The 14,440-nt window shown below is 39.1% G+C and overlaps 1 protein-coding gene across 1 annotated transcript; it reads right to left on the reverse strand.

The window, feature by feature from the left end:
• Positions 1-911: 911 nt before the first annotated feature.
• LOC129258241 (serine protease 23-like) lies at positions 912-5,416 on the reverse strand. The gene has a single exon (XM_064098770.1). It carries the CDS (start codon positions 4,987-4,989, stop codon positions 3,763-3,765), a length of 1,227 nt encoding a protein of 408 aa, XP_063954840.1. The 5' UTR covers positions 4,990-5,416; the 3' UTR covers positions 912-3,762.
• Between the last annotated feature and the right edge of the window lie 9,024 nt (positions 5,417-14,440).

The raw sequence follows: 14,440 nt of genomic DNA on the forward strand, positions 1-14,440 counted from the left end.
ATTCATAATGGCATTGTATCGATCGGTTTGCAATCGTTTGCCGTGGGTGTGCCTGTCGCCTTACAACCGTTGTGGCTGGTCAATATCATTGCGAGGTCTCGAGCTGACAGTGGCAATCGAGCGGGACTGCATTAATTGGTTGTACAACATGCTGTGCTGGACTCATTTACTAGCCACGGCTGTCAATTAGCGGCTGCTGCATCTATTATCCTCGATCTATTCCAGTCGACCACGTTGTTTGGTCCACTACATACCCTATTTTGGTCAGGGATCCTTCCATCATAGGTGAACTAATTATTTTGTTCTTTGTTTAAGTGGAATGTCAATTTGTATAGTTGAACATCAAAAGAATGAACATAAGAGCCTATTAAAAATTAGTAGTTTTGCTAATGCATATATATCATTATAATCATCGTCTTCATTTTCATCATCATCATCATCATCGTATTTTCTTCATGATTCTATATTATAGCAAGTTTTTGTTTGTTTTTCTCTCTTTTTACCTAATTGATAATTTGATAATTCGTAGTCATCCAATCTGCTCATTATGATTATATAACTAATGTATGTTTCGGTTTTTCATATATTTCAAGCATTTTTGCTAACAATGACAATCCATTTTCTGGAAGTGATTTTACGTTCAATGATATATATTTCTGATTTATTGTCAAAATGTCTTTGGTATTTCATGTTATCATATTATATTGTTAATATGTAGGAAAAAAAATAAATCAAATCAAATTAATCAAAATACAGGCCTATGGCCTACACCGTCACCTAAATCATGTTTTCTTGGATTAAAGAATAACGCCTTTTAGCTGTTCCACATTTGGAAGACGCAAAACATATATCCTGGTGAAGCTGGACAAACCATAATGAAAACACAAGAACTGAATAATCAAATAACGTAATTTCAAAATATTTTTTGTAAATAATTTATTGAATTGCTTGTATGACGATCACAAAAAACACGATTCCACAGCTATTTGTGGAAGATACACTGTTCGAAATGTGGTTTATAGGCAGTTTCCGATATAGTGGAAATCAATTCCCTCTCAACATGGTGAGAGAGAGAGAGAGAGGGGGGGGGGGTGAAAAGAATAAAATCTTCCACACTTAAAATGAAACTCCTGGAGCACCTAGAGCATTTGAGTGGTTAAAACTTTGTAACAAATAATGCGAATCTCTATATAAAATGAACTTGAACCAGGTGACATCCTTTTACCGTGTGAAGCAGACGGGAACATCACTCGATTATTTCCTTGGAAATACATTTATACCTGAACCCTTTACCCTTGGAACAAGTTTGCTTGTATGACAAGAGACAAATCAAAGAATACGATAGAGAACATTTTGAAAACAATTGAACAAACTGTGATAAATGTATGATCATTTGAATGCTAAGATTACTGATGCCATGTACAGTCCTCCAATCGGCAACGCGACTCAGACGCGTGATGTCACACAAGTACAGTTCTGTACTTTGTGCACTGGATATTCTGTAAACCCCAACAGAGGCGTAGTGAGCAAACGAAAATTGAGGGGGGTCGGAATGGGGCAAAATCTAAAAAAAAAAATTGCGAGCGAGCAAAACTTTTGATTTTGTGATAGATTTGTCATGACATTCAGAAATGATATATTTCACCGTTCTCTCTTTCCTTTCCCTTTTTTTCTGGTCGTGTTTTTTTTTTTTTTTTTTTTTTTTTTTGGGGGGGGGGGAGGTCCCAAGCTCTATGCCACTGCCCCAAAATATGTTTTTCGCTCATTCAAATGGTAGTATAAACGATTTGCCCATGTTATATTTTATTGGATTTATACTACATGTGAATAGAACACATAATTCATGGACAGACTTGTTCAAAGGTGAAAATTAATTTGTACTTGTTTGACAACACACATTTTTGTCGTATTGCCACTGGAAAGATGTCCATATCATAGTGATCTCAACATACATATGCTCTAAACTTTCTTCCTATTTTTTTCTCAAGTTTTCTTTGTTTTCTTACAAACAAACTTGTTTCAAGGGTTTTATCCTCGATAAGACACCATCGCTTAATGTTGCCTCACCTTGCCGCCTCAGAGGGTTATCCTACCTGGACGAAATAGCCAACGAATGGCGACGCGCCGTAAATTTGGCAACCTGTTCATCATTCATTCTTTTTAAATATCAATAATTCAACTCTAGATATCAATTAATCGAATATTTTATATAGGAAATACGGTTTGATGTCCTGCAAAGTGTCCTTTTGATCTAAAATATGAACTTGAACGATGACCAGAAGAGCTTTTTTTCAAAGGCAAACTAGTAAGTTTTTACTCTTGTTGTCTTGCTTAATTACTGTTTTATTTTCACTAATAATTTATTTGATGATCCACGGGTCTAACTTTTAGTTTGAGTTCAGGAAAGTCCCACCAAAGAGACTCATAAAAACATAATTTACACAAAAAACAAACAAACAAAATGCATCCCTTAATGGCGCAATCAGCATGATCAAATTTGCGACCCTACATGACGTAACGAGTGAGACCAGGGCCCCACCTTAGACAGAGTCGATCCGATCAACCACAACTATGGAAAGCCAGCAACGTCCACAACTAAAATGCTATTATGTTCAGAACATTTTCTAGATATGATGTATATTCATACATTCATCATTTGTTTGAGACGGTGTATTTCTCTTTTTTTACTCAGGGCTTTGTTCAAATTTTCCTGTAGAAGAAAAATATGACCCATAGTCCCGTCTAACAAAAAGGTGCACTTAATGCAATCAGTGTCAACTGTATCATTGTCATAATTTTTCTTAAAATAATTTTGCACAATATCCTTAATAAACAGAGAGGAAGCACACTGAATTGTCGAGACAACGATGAATGTATGAGTATACATCATATCAAGAAAGAATTTTTAAACAAAACGCATTTTAGATGTTGGTATTGCTTGCTTTCCATAGCCGTGGGTGATCGGATCAATCGCAAATCTTTTAAAGACGGATCCACGAACTACCTGGATAATGTGGCGCTTGGTGCTGCAAAAATGCAACTCTTATCTAAGCCTGACAAAGGACTTTCTCAGGCTTAGATAAGAGTTGCATTTTTAACGTCGAAAAGGGTCCTGTTCAAATACAGTACCTGAGTATTCGATGTTTTTTTTGCAATTGTTTTTAATGCGGATGCCTAGCAGGCCATGTGAAGAGTGACTCCAGTATAATGAGTGGAGAGATCTTTCATAGAAGCACAAATCTGAAATCTGAAATAACTTTTTTTCGACTCGTTGATCTCTAAGGCAATTGACACTTCTATATAAAAAAAACAAAAACTAAAATAATCAACTAAATCAGAGCTTCATTTTGGTTTATCAGGATGTTGAAACGTTTTGAAAATGCTAGATTTGTGTTGATATCACATAAACAAATCAACTTGCAGTTGCCGAATAATTTTCATGAAAAACAAATTAAGATGCGAAAGCTAATCTATACAGGTATAAAAATCCCGCATATATTATTATGGCCAAGCTACACGAATGTAAAACATGTTTAATGACCTGAATTAGGCATACACATTCCTGCCAATCTACTTTCCCCGACCACTTCCATTTCATAAAACTTCAAGCACAACACTGGCATACATAAACTATATCCCTACTATTTATTACAGAAAAAATGACCTAGAAAGTGAACAATACATTTTGTATAATCAAACAGTATGAATTTAGCTCATATTTACATACATTTCTGTGATCTAAAAAGCACTTTTATCTGCAACTCATCCGTTACAGTCATTATAATCTCCTGTTAGCCAATAGCATATCTGAGCAAACTTAAGAGGCGTGATACGTATTGCAACGTTATTGAGAACCTGTTCACCGTCCAGGTCATAAGCTTGCTCTCCGGAATAGACTCCAACCACTTTCCGTGTCCATTGCGTCAGCAAACCGTCCCAACGACGCACATAAATCCCTGCCCCAACCGCGTCACTGTCGCCGTCGCACTGCTGATATAATATCTCCGACGTTTCTCCTTGTAAATCACAGAAGCGGTAGTACAGCGCGGCGTCGTTTGGCGAGTCAAGCGCGTTCATGTGCAGCTGCGAATCCTCGGGGACGTTCACAGAGCTCGCGACGCTAACGTTGAGGTATGGCCGATCTGGACTCCTTTTCAGGGCCAAGACCGCATAGTCCTTATCCAGAGGTAAATTCCGGGTTTGCTTTAGTCTTGTCCAATCGTAGGGAAGGTAGGCTTTGGCGACACGAATCCAAATCAAAGCTTTTTCCCACTCGTCAGTAGATATCTCCTCTGGTTTAAGGCTTCGTTGACGGCGGAAACCAATGTTTAACTCTCTGATCGGCACGATATATCGTCTTCCGTCGTGGATGCAACGCGCTGCGGTCAGGACGTACCGCTCCCCGATGAGAACCCCCGAGCAACCGGTGGACAGTTTAACCGCTGCGGAATAAGGTTCCTTTGAAATGAACTTCTTATCGTCAATTGGGAACCGCGTATTTACTCCTACAATCGAACGTCGCCTCCTGCGATGAGAGTTCGCCTTCTCGTCAGACAAATTGGCCGAAATTGTCCTCTCTTCTGCCATCCAATGATTAAGATAGCTCACAAAATTATCATCAGGTGACAACTCGGTCTTCTGTTTGATACCGTCATCAGTGACTGTCTCAAATGCTAACAATTCTCTGATCTCACGTTTCGTGTAGTTAAAGTCACGATACGCAGATGCACATTGACCCTCACATTCGAGCTTTGGGTTACCACCGGATCCTTTATCTTCCACGGTACTATCCGTTTCATGTCGTATATCCGACACGGTGAGCTTACTGTGTCCTGGCGGGAAATGAATGGGGTGCCAGACTTCATGATAATAAGTCAGATTCTTGCCTGTTCCTTTCCATTTGAAATGACTCCCATTATTTCCCTTCTCCTTTTCGACCCCGACAACGCTAAATGGCAACAAGATTAATAACAGTGAAGCCGAAATCATGGTGACGAGTATTTATTTTCTAAATATTTTTTTCAGCAACGACCAGTGTTTTACCGATGTAGCAATATGGTCAAGTCGTAAAACTCAAACTTGACACGAGATTCCTAAATCATCCATGCTGGAGTTCTCGCCCTCTTCCTAAATAAATGAAACTTGTGTCGATAAGGGCTGGTTCTAAATGTTAAGGCGACTAGAAAGGAAAACGTCCAATCTTTTCGAGCGAGTTTGAAAGTATTCTTGGATCATGTGAAAAGTCCTTCATCCATTCCTTAGTGCGTGCATATGATCCAAGCTGCCACAATATTAGTCAGTGAAGACAATGTCTGCTACCCTGGGAAGTATCAACGCAATCGTTAACCATTCACCAGCCATATAACATTGGAAATATTAATTATGCCGCGTCCGTTGCAAAGCAGTGACTACCCTTCAGTTCGGAAGCTTGTATACGATAATAAAGAATTGAACTCGACCACGCCTCTTCCAGGCGGGAAGGCAAGACGCGGCTTCTGATTGGATAGAAACTTGGACTGTTTGATGACGTATTCTCGTGATGATGAGTTAGAAGGGATGAAGTCACAAACAGAAGCGGATCTAGAGGGGGGGTTGGGGGGGTTGCAACCCCCCCCAAAAAAAAAAATCCGGGGACCATTTTTTTAAATCTTATCTTTTTTTTTTAACTTGTAATTTTATTTTATTCTATTTCTATGTATTTATTTCATTTATTATTATTATTATTATTTCTTTTTGGGGGAGGGGGGGGGGTTGGGCGAACAAATGTCACAGAGTCCCTTGCCCCCCCCCCCCATCAGCTTTTTCACACACAGATTTTCAAAAATTTTCCCTACTGTGGGAGGGGGGACACCCCCCTCCCACACCCTCCCCCCTCGCTCGCTCCGCTCGCTTGGACTCGGTCGCTACGCTCCCTCGCATACCACCCCAACCCCCCCCTTTATAAAAAGCTGGATCCGCCCCTGACAAAGCGCTGCGGGTTACCGTAGGGGTTTGGGTTTCACGCTGATCTCGATCCAACTTGTGACAGAACATGATATACACACAATCTCCCTCGTGAACATTGGAATGTTGAATGATATTAAAGGACCTATACAACGAATTTTGGAGCAAGAAAAGCAATGAATTAACCAACTTGGAACATCAAACAGCTTCTGTCCAAGCTTCTTGGTTGAACGATCTTTTTAATTTCATCAGGGTATGATGACGTTGGTTTAAATGCAAATACAGATTGAGAATAATAACTTTGTTTCGATTAAAACAAAACTTTCAGGATTTCTTTTTAGAGGATAAACCTTTCCTGACAATAATTATTGTTAATTCATTATCTAATGCTTACGTTAAACAACAATCTTTGCCCTAGATTACCCTTTTGTCCTTTATTAAGGAAGGTATATAATTATCTCACCCACCTACTTCATTAGTTCATTTTAATATCAATATACTCCAAGCGATTACGAAGCCGTTAATAAAAATAGAAATCGCCAACCCACAAAAGCACGAAATATATGGGTATCGCAAACTTCTTCTTCTGGAAACGGTATACAGGCCACCGTTTGTTGTATTGTCGTACTAGTGTATCAGGGGCGTACCTAAACTTGTCACGGGGACGAAAACTTTCTGACAAAAAAACCCAATAAGATTAATACAAATAGAAATGATTAACACCACTCCAGAAGCGCTTTCTTGTCAAAACTCCAGACAACTATATAAAAATAGGTTACACTTCGTAATTCCGAAGGTTCGTAATTCCGAAGGTTCTTTATTCCGAAGGTTCGTAATTCCGAAACACGTAAATTGCCTATACCTCGATGTTCGTTAATCCGAAAACGTAAAAGGGTTCGTTAATCCGAACATTTGTGGCGTTATTCCGAAGGTTCGTTATTCCGAAGGTTCGATAATCCGAAAACAAAATAAGGTTCGATGTTCCGAAGGTTCGTTAATCCGAAAACGAAATAAGGTTCGTTGTTCCGAAGGTTCGTTAATCCGAAAACGAATTAAGGTTCGTTGTTCCGAAGGTTCGTTAGTCCGAAAACGAAATAAGGTTAGTTATTCATTTAGTTTTCGGACTAACGAACCTTCGGAATTACGAACCTCATTTCTTTTTCGGATTAACGAACCTTCGGAATTACGAACCTCACTTCGTTTTCGGACTAACGAACCTTCGGAATTACGAACCTCATTTTGTTTTCGGACTAACGAACCTTCGGAATTACGAACCTTCGGAAATACGAACCTTCGGAATAACGAACCTTCGGAATATCCGAACCTTCGGAATAACGAAGCTTCGGAATTACGAATGTATGCGGAAAAATATGCAGTACGACAAATCAATCGAATTCTGTCATGGGGTTAGGGCACTCTGTCCCGAACCCCCTTAACCCCGCCCCACTAGTTCCTTTGCCCTCCCTCGAGCAGTACAATCAAGGAAAATAGAGAGATGGCTAGCGGCAGTTATTTCAGGATACATTTCTATGATACCTGATGCGGGGGAGTCATTTTTCTTGCGTCGTCCATTCAAGAAATCTTGATGGAAATGGCTCTCTTCCAGGCTGATGCTTTATTATTACCAGAGAATTTACCATGTGCTATTTTGTGACGAACCCTATTAAACTTGGCTAACTTGACGTCTGCCTGTAGGTGGTCCGCTTGAGCGAGCCAAAAGGTAAGATCACGATGGAGTTAACATGATGACAGGGAGACAGGGTAGCAGGGTGGGGGCTGTATAGAAAGGTTTATTTAAGTCAATTAGGAGTAGTACCAGTGGTGTAATGAGCGCCAAATTTTTAAAGGGCAAACAAAGGCGCAGTTCTGAAAAGTCACGAGCGATTGAAAAGTTGGGTCTCTTATAATGAAAATCTAATTTTGTAAGGCCTACACTATGAAGCGAATTCTCTGTCGAAAAAGACGAGAATAAAGAGTGGATGAAAGAAATAAAAGAAATAAATTGCATGAAAAACTATAAAATAAAAACATCACATAAAATATAGAGAAATAAATGATGACATGGAATGTTGGTGAGATTTATGTTTGGGAGCAGCTGTTTTAGGGGTCACCGTTAAAGGAAACCTCTGTATCGGTAAATTGTTTTTAAGGAAGCTAGGCAATATAAGGCCTTATCTACGTTAAGAGTTCTTGATTTCACAAAGATAAGTTTACATTGATGTACCAGATGTAGATTAATGTTGGTATTTTGACCAATGACTTTGATTTACAAGACTTTGTCAGGAAATAACTGTTTGGTCCAACTACTCTTCTACATTTAACAACACCATAGTGTTACATTTGCATATAAGAATACACATTAGAAACTAAACATAAACAAAAGATGTTTGAAGCACGTAGTAGATTAATAAATTATTTGAAATATATATGCAGTCCAATACGACAAAAGTATTTAAAAAGCCATGCACCTAGGGAAGACAAATGTACTTTAGATCCTATGCATCATTGTTTATTGATTTTTGAAAACCCAATTTAAAATTCACTTTTTGTATACATTTGAAGGACGTCTTTGTTGTTTAGAGACTCTTCCAAAGAGCCGGGAGAAGAAAGGTAGACCAAGCATAGCTTCCCGGAAAGAGCAAGCAGTTCCGCTACAGACGGATGCTGCATTCGCTCGACTTCACACAATGCTATGGAAGAAAATAACGCTATATTTATATGTGAATGGAATTCGAAAGATAATTTCATTTATCTTCATAGTTTGCACTCTTAGGCCCAGGCTAACCCACCTTCGTGACCTGCACGTAAGCCTTGTTTATGGAGGAAACAGAGCTAATGTTCCCTCATCGTGAAGTGACAAGTGAGATGCGTTGGGCCAGTGGGAGTCTTTTCTGTATCCAATGGATTTATAGGGTGCTTGGGATGTTTGCCCCAGTAATTCCGGGAGGGGGTGCAAAGAAAAAAGGCGAGGCGACTGAAACAAAAGGTAATACACCGAAAAGGGTCCTAATTAAATAAAAAAGAAAACGATTTCGATTTGAAAATAACTAGTATCCTCGACTTCCTCGACTTCCTCGACTTATTAGTCTAGTGAATCAGTAAAGTGGAGGGAAGTTGAGAGAAAAAATCAAATCAGAAACTCGTAAAAACGAGTAAGCCCCCTCCCCCCACAAAAAAATCCTGTCAGGCCACCTTATGGCTGATCTCCGGGATAGGCTTACGATAAGATTATAATATTATACCTCATTATACGTTTGGAACAACACCTGCATCACCCACGACCGTCCATTCGTCCATTAAACATTGACAGTCAGCTATGCAACTGCTGATAGTAACAACACTTTTGACAAGACCAACCGCCCAACGCTAGTCACAATCAAGAATTCAAATTCTACTCTGGAGGTGAATTCCAGTTAAGTTTCACTCAAATGACGGTACGAATTGTGGAAGCGTCGTGGTGTGATGTGAAAGCGCCGTGGTGTAGCGATTCTGACTGAAACCTTGTAATCAGTGGGTCGTGCGTTCGTATCCCACTATGGCCTGGCGTCCTTTGGCAAGGCGTCAATCCACAATTTGCCACTCTCCACCCAGGTGTTAAATGGGTACCCGGTAGGATGCAAAAGCCTTTGTAGTATGCCTAGCAATTGAGTCCTTGAACTCTTGTTGGAATGCTCCCCCGGAAGTGAATAAGGTGCATACATGTTATGCGGGCATGCAAGGATGCGATGACCGGGGTAAATATATGTAAAGCGCTTAGAGACGTCGTTCCGATGTGTCAAGCGCTACATAAATGCGGAATATTATTATAATTTTACGTGTGAAAGGCTTGACCTCCAAAACATTGGGGGCGGAGCTCAAGTGTCCTTTCAAGCACTTCCGTAGATAATACAATAGCTCCATGATAATACAATTGTCATGCACTCATCATATCGATGCAGTGCTTTGATTGACAAGTCACCAAGGAAACATACCGCCTTCGCTCGGGAATTCGAATTCAAATCACAGTTTCCGAGTGAGAGTGTGAAAGGTCGGATGATTCTAAAGACGAATTGCAATCATCAATACAATGACGATTCAAGATTCACGTGTGAAAAGGCCCAAAGTTACCTGGTAATAAGTAGGTTAATGAAGTTGTCGATGTTTGACGTCATCTAGTATTGTTGGCGGGAGGCCTTGAATGGATTTGACAGGTCGAAAGGCAGTTGTTCTACCGTGGGCAACTACGACTTGATTGCCCGCGTGGTTGTTCTCTGTTTTTAATCGCCTTGATATGTCATATGAAGAAGAGGAATTATTATGTACTCAGATATGGGTTGCCCCCACCCAACATATATGCCAAAACATGCCATCATCACCACATGACCACTGGATATGGATACAATTGTGCAGATAATGTGCAAATAATCACCCTAACTGTGAAATATGTAATATCATTATCAGGGAGCGAGTTAGTTCATTCGGTGAAGCGTCTGCCTGTCGAACTCAAGGTCGTGGGCTTCGAGTCCACCCCGGGCGGGTGACTGAAGCCTGCGTAGTGTGCAAACGTGTCCCTCCCTGGTTCTGTAGATGCAGGCGGAACAGCGGAAAACGCTCCGTCCCTCGGATAGGAGGTTAAATGGAGGTCCCATGTAGAGGAGAGTCACCACCTTTGCACGTTAAGAACCACTGCAACATGCGTTAAATAGTATGGGGGAAATCCCGATATAGTGGTCTACTGCACCCCCCCCCTTCCCCTTCCCCCTCCCAATCAGTTATATTAGGAGGAGAGACCTGCGGGTCATGGTGATTCAGTTCGCTTTTCGCCTATCAGGCACACGTGACGCCAATTAAACAAAAACTAATGATAAATTTGTGTGCGTATGTGAGCGAGGTTGTGTGGGTGTGTGTGTTGCAGGGGGGGGGGGCTATATGGGGATGAGATGAAGTTATGTATGTTGACGTGGGTCCTAGATTAGGAATGTACAATGTCCTTTCTCAAAAGTAGCAAACGAACTTCCCGCATTGGGTAAAATAGGCCTACTGCCCCAAAATGGTTGGGCACATAATTACCCTCGTGCTGGTTAAGATTTTACCCAATATTTTTTTACAGTGTATATTACAAACATAATAATATTGGTTACTGCTTTTTCGCATGGATCATAGAGAAAAAATGGACTAAATAAAATATCATTTTAAACAAATATGATCTACTTCCAAATAATTTTAACATTTACAATTAGCAGGAGAAATATTGACATCGTTATCATTTAATAAGGTTTGTTTCTTGTTCGCAATGTGATAGAAATGAACGTGTTTGCAGTTTTCTTCTGAAAGGAACTGATACATTATACTTAACTGCCTAAAACATACAACACAATATCGGAGACCAGGGCGGAAATGTTTTATTGTACTTTTACCGGCCTATAATTTTCCTAAGCCCACCGCAGCCTCAATGCTTAATCTTAATTTTGTTGTCAAAATGAATTTGTGGCGATGAAAAGCTTTGATAGATGTGGGGATTTCCTCAAAAGTAGGAAATTTGAATGTCTGCTAAACAATCATTTATTTTAATCACCGTAAAAAACCCACCTGGATGGGGACCATCATTGAGTTGTAATGAAGTTCAATCTGTGCGTGATTGTATTTAATTTATAATATGGGAGCAGATCTCAGCTTGAGTTTGAATTTCCAACAATCTCCTCTACAGCTCGTCCCCCCAAAAATGTCCCTCTGACATCGGGCTAAATTAAATCCAAGATGTGGTGGTATGCTCAATCAAATGTACAAGAGTAGAAAGCTTATTTCATAATCTAACTTCTATACTGGTCCCCTCTTTAACCGTTTCAAGACTTTAAACATTGATGATATACATAAATTTCAAATTGCTTTGTTTATGTTTAGGTTTCACTGGCGCCAATTACCAATAACATTTGATCAAATGTTCCTTTTGAATTCATTTATTCATAATTATCCTACGAGAACCTCAACAAATTGACATTTATCAAACCCGCTAACCGCCTTAGCCCGTAGGTCAATAAGACATACTGGTCCAGATACCTGGAATGATATACCTTTAGCAATACGTGGTGCACCTACATTGAACAAATTTAAGTTTGAGTTTAAGCATTCCATTATTAGCACTTATTTGAGTTAAGATATTGTTCTATCATCAGTTTCATCATATTGCATACTATATTTTTTGTATTATTTTATACGACGTATCTATGTTAAACATAGTAATATTAATCGATACACGGCCGGTGTGTTATTATCATTTGATTTATTCTTGACATGCTTGATGTGTTTTCCTTCTGGCCCTGCTTTAATTGTTTAAATATGACTTATATTGATTTTATTCAGGGCCGTAGTCTTTCTTGAGGGGCGTCCTTTTTCAAGCCCTCCCGTGCAATGATTGTTTATTGTTATTTTACCGTGAAATATTGTCAACATATTTTTCTGTTGTATGATTTATCTTTTGCATGGAAATAAAGAATCAATCAATCAATCAATCTATGAAAATTTCATTAGTCTCGCTTCAGTGGTTTTAAATACAAACCCTATTACGCAACAGTGGTGCATTTCAGCCCATTCCAAGTTTGCAACATTGCTGTATTTCTGCATTGTCTTTAGCATGTTAACCCCCTAACGTACTATCCAGAATCTTGGTAGGGACATTTTCCTGATCTACCCAGGCTCATCAAATCATAAACTTGAGCATTTGTAGAAGGATAAGAACCATCAAGAATGAAGGTTTTTTTTATGATTGATAGGGGATCAATATGAGTGATGGATAAGTACAATAAGCTGAAAAATTAAGGACAAACCACAAGTGTATCACACTTTGCAAAAGCGAACATTATTGGTAATTTTTTTCTTTATTAAAAAAGCTACAGTGAATTAACTTGAGCTCATTATAAACTTAAAAATGAAAACAAGAATGCACTATTGTTGGAATTAGGCATGAAGCAAACATGACCTGTTGTTTCTGTCATTGTGCATCTCCCATTATCAACTGTTGTTGCCCTTCTGAACATACAAGGTTGTGACTTGATGAGCCTGGTTAGATCATGGAGATTTCCTGTCAGCTCAGGGAATTCCCTGATCAGATTCTGAATGATCAAATGGGGGTTGATATGCTTGGCAGTGTAGAACATATATGGACGTAATGCTACATGTATGTAAACTTGGAATGGGCTGAAAAGCACCACTCTTACATAATAGACTGTGTATCCAAAACCACTGAAGCGAAATCGATGTATTTTTTTGAAGTTAGGTCATGAGATGAGCTTCCTATTACTACACATTTAATTGAGAATAATTTTTAAATTTTTAAATAATTCAGCCGTATATCAGAGGGACATTTTTTGGTACGCGCTGTACAGCCGCTTTTACACCTTCAAGGATGCAACACAGATCATCACGGATCTCAGTCCGTGGTGTTCCAGGGTGCCAGATTGATATTTTTCTGCCAATGCCGGAGTGGTCATTAATAATGATAATAATAATAGTAGGCATTTATATAGTGCCATCCATCTATAAATATTATATTCCGAGGCGCACAAAAAAAGAAAGAATGAGAAAGTTTGGATGAGTGTCAAAGTGCCAATAACTAGTACTGTTAGAAAAGAGAAGACTTCAGTTTAGATTTGAAGGTCTCCAGTGATGGTATAATTCTTTAAATTAATTCTTAAATTCAACGGCAAATTATTCCAGAGAGAAGGAGCTGAGGCAGAGAAAGCTATATGCTACACGTGTCTTGGGAATCTTAAGAAGTAGGTGGTGTGGTGATCTTAGGCTACGAGCTGGTGTATAAGGCGTGACAGGGTCTTGTAGATATTTAGATGCCATACCATTTAACATTTTATTTTAGTATTTTAAATTCTATACTCTTCCGGATTGGCAACCAATGTAACTTTTGGAGAATTGGTGAAATGTGGTGATATTTTGGCGTACCAGTTAAAACCCTGGGAGCTGTATTCTGAGCATACTGAAGTTTATTGACATTACGTGAGGTTATCAAAAAGAAGAGCATTTCAAACATCTAATCGAGAAAGTACAACTGATTGTATAAGCATAGCTGCAGCAGACTTATGGTCAAGGTCTTTCCTAATGCTGTTAACATTAAGAATATTGTAGTATACGGATTGAAATATTTTCTTTACGAGTGCATCCATGGACATATTTTTGTCAAATACATCACCGAGGTTTCGAACTGATGACACAGCTTTAATCAAGGAACCCCCGACCTGTATAGTACGGTCCTGAATCAAATGACTTTGTGATTTAGAACTAATAATCAACAACTCTGTTTTACTTTCATTTAATTTCACCTTATTATTCAGCATCCATTGTACTTTGTAAACGAAGCCTGGCAGACAACTCAATAGCAGGGTCAGTTTGATCAAACGAAACATACAATTGTGTATCATCCGCATACATATGAATGTTTATGCCATGTTTACGCGTAATTTTTGCCGGAGGACTAGAATAGGTGGCAAAAAACAACGGCCCGAGGACT

Source organism: Lytechinus pictus, chromosome 4, assembly GCF_037042905.1.
Source record: "Lytechinus pictus isolate F3 Inbred chromosome 4, Lp3.0, whole genome shotgun sequence".
Lineage (NCBI taxonomy): Eukaryota > Metazoa > Echinodermata > Echinoidea > Temnopleuroida > Toxopneustidae > Lytechinus > Lytechinus pictus.

What these genes read in the sequence shown, in the direction of transcription:
- LOC129258241 (XM_064098770.1), bottom strand. Translation starts at nt 4,989, where the DNA reads ATGATTTCGGCTTCACTGTTATTAATCTTGTTGCCATTTAGCGTTGTC.